Source organism: Limulus polyphemus, unplaced genomic scaffold (assembly GCF_000517525.1).
Source record: "Limulus polyphemus unplaced genomic scaffold, Limulus_polyphemus-2.1.2 Scaffold25, whole genome shotgun sequence".
Lineage (NCBI taxonomy): Eukaryota > Metazoa > Arthropoda > Merostomata > Xiphosura > Limulidae > Limulus > Limulus polyphemus.
The window spans coordinates 871520-873581 of record NW_013665635.1 but is presented as its reverse complement, the minus strand read 5'-3'; the positions used below and the strand labels follow the sequence as shown (position 1 = coordinate 873581).

General features: G+C 32.8%; 1 protein-coding gene across 1 annotated transcript in view; it reads left to right on the top strand.

The window, feature by feature from the left end:
• The window catches only part of LOC106459004 (dystrophin-like), a 271702-nt gene that overhangs the window by 242785 nt on the left and 26855 nt on the right, over positions 1 to 2062 (top strand). Inside the window, exon 55 of the mRNA XM_022385593.1 lies at positions 1253 to 1532. Within this exon, the coding sequence (XP_022241301.1) occupies positions 1253 to 1532 (280 nt within the window). The remainder of the gene's footprint in view (positions 1 to 1252; positions 1533 to 2062) is intronic.

Genomic DNA, 2062 nt, shown 5'->3' with positions numbered 1-2062 from the left:
ATACTATCCGTATAGTGCATGATTCTGGTTGATACTATCCGTATAGTGCATGATTCTGGTTGATACTATCCGTATAGTGCATGATTCTGGTTGATACTATCCGTATAATGCATGATTCTGGTTGATACTATCCCAGAATCATGCATATACTATACGGATAGTATCAACCGTGCATGTTTCCGGTTGATATAAATAATTACAGTGGATAATTAATCAGGCCATGTCTGATTGGTGTGGTATTGCTTCTAGTTAGATAAGTACACGATTGGTTGATAACAACAGAGTATACACTTGATGTTATATTCAGAGTGGGGGGCCCTTTTAACAACTGTCTGTAATAATTTTGCATATTATTCATTATTTATCAAATTAAAATCAACAATTGAATGAACAAAAAACAAGAAAATAAGTCAAAATGCTGACAAGATTACAAGGCTACGTCTTTATAGCTGATAAAGCTTTTTTCAAATTCTTATTAAAAATTAAAGTTACTTAATCATAGGACCAGTGTCTATTGTTCACTGATTACTTATATCCCAGAAATTAACTTTCAGAACAGAAAACATCATGAATATTTTTTGTATTGTGGAGGGGACAGGGGTGGGGATTCCAGAGATGTGGGAGCCCTAGTGTAATTGAACCAATTGCACCCTCTTGACCATTGGACCTGTTGATATTACTGATTTATTGAATGCAATTGACTTGTGCATAATGTTAGCAACAAGACGGTATACTTTACACATGATTGTTTGACAACAAAAAAGGATATACTTGTTGTTCTGTGTGTTGTTTAAGTATGAAGTTTACCTGTTTGAATGGAGTTATGTATTTATTTATAGTGCTAATATTATATTGATGAACTTTTTTATACAATCAGGTAAGTTGTAATATAAAAAAATCTATTGTTCAGTATGAAAAGTTGAGTATTACTTTATATGTTCTTCTGTTTATTTTCCATACTACCTTTTATGATAATTTATTACTAATTATTGAATCATTTTTCCCTGATTATTGCACATTTTATCATTAGATAGAACATTTTTCCATATTTTTTATTATCTTATTCCTTCTTTTATGACTATGGTTATGTAAAAAAAAAAATAGTTACTGTGGATTAATACATAGTATTTTACAAATCCTGTTAATTGTGTTTGTCTTTACTGTATACGGCTGTTTTCTTGATAAGATACTTTTTTCCTTTAGATATTTGTACCATTGCAATGTTAATTTCACCGTGTTTTGTATCATCCAGAAACCAGTTAGAGAGTCATTCAGAGCAGTGGAATCAACTGTTGCTGTCATTAAGAGAACTCACAGAATGGGTGATCAAGAAAGATACTGAACTTGCTGCTCAGCCACCTCTGGGTGGTGATGTTGCCAGTGTAACTAAACAACAAGACGAGCACAAGGCCTTTTGTAGACAGTTGGATGACAAACGTCCTGTGATTGAAAGCAACCTCCTGGCTGGAAGACAGTATCTAGCAAAAGAGCCACAATTTACAGACACTAGTGATTCTGAAGGTATGTCATTTGTAGTGCAGTATTGTTTTTATTTTTGATTTATCATGTAGAATTTTCTTCAACTACTCTGTAACGTTGTTTCACCAAAATAAGTAAAAACTATGTACTTTTTAAAAATTAATGGTTCTGATTACTTTGCAGGTGGCCCTGTAAATCTGAGAGCTTTTAATGCTAAAAATTGAATTTTGATACTTGCCTTGGGCTCAGTCCAGATAGCCCATTCTGTAGCTTTGTGCTTAATAATAAACAATTTATTCTAAGGGAATTTTAATTTTCAAAAGAATTGATTAAAGATTGAATGAATTATTTACTGTTAACCTACTCACCCTTATCTACATTCATCGTCAAATTCTAGCACCTAGTTTGTATTTGGCATTTCAATGAGTACTACACAATATGCACAAAGGGGTCATAACATAAATAATGAAAGACTAGTTGTGAGTGATATCAGGATCTGATAACTGGAGAGATTGATGAAGAAAAAGCCAACAAAAGGTATCTCGTTTGGCTGTAATTAGGGAACTGTGCCAGAATGCTGTCA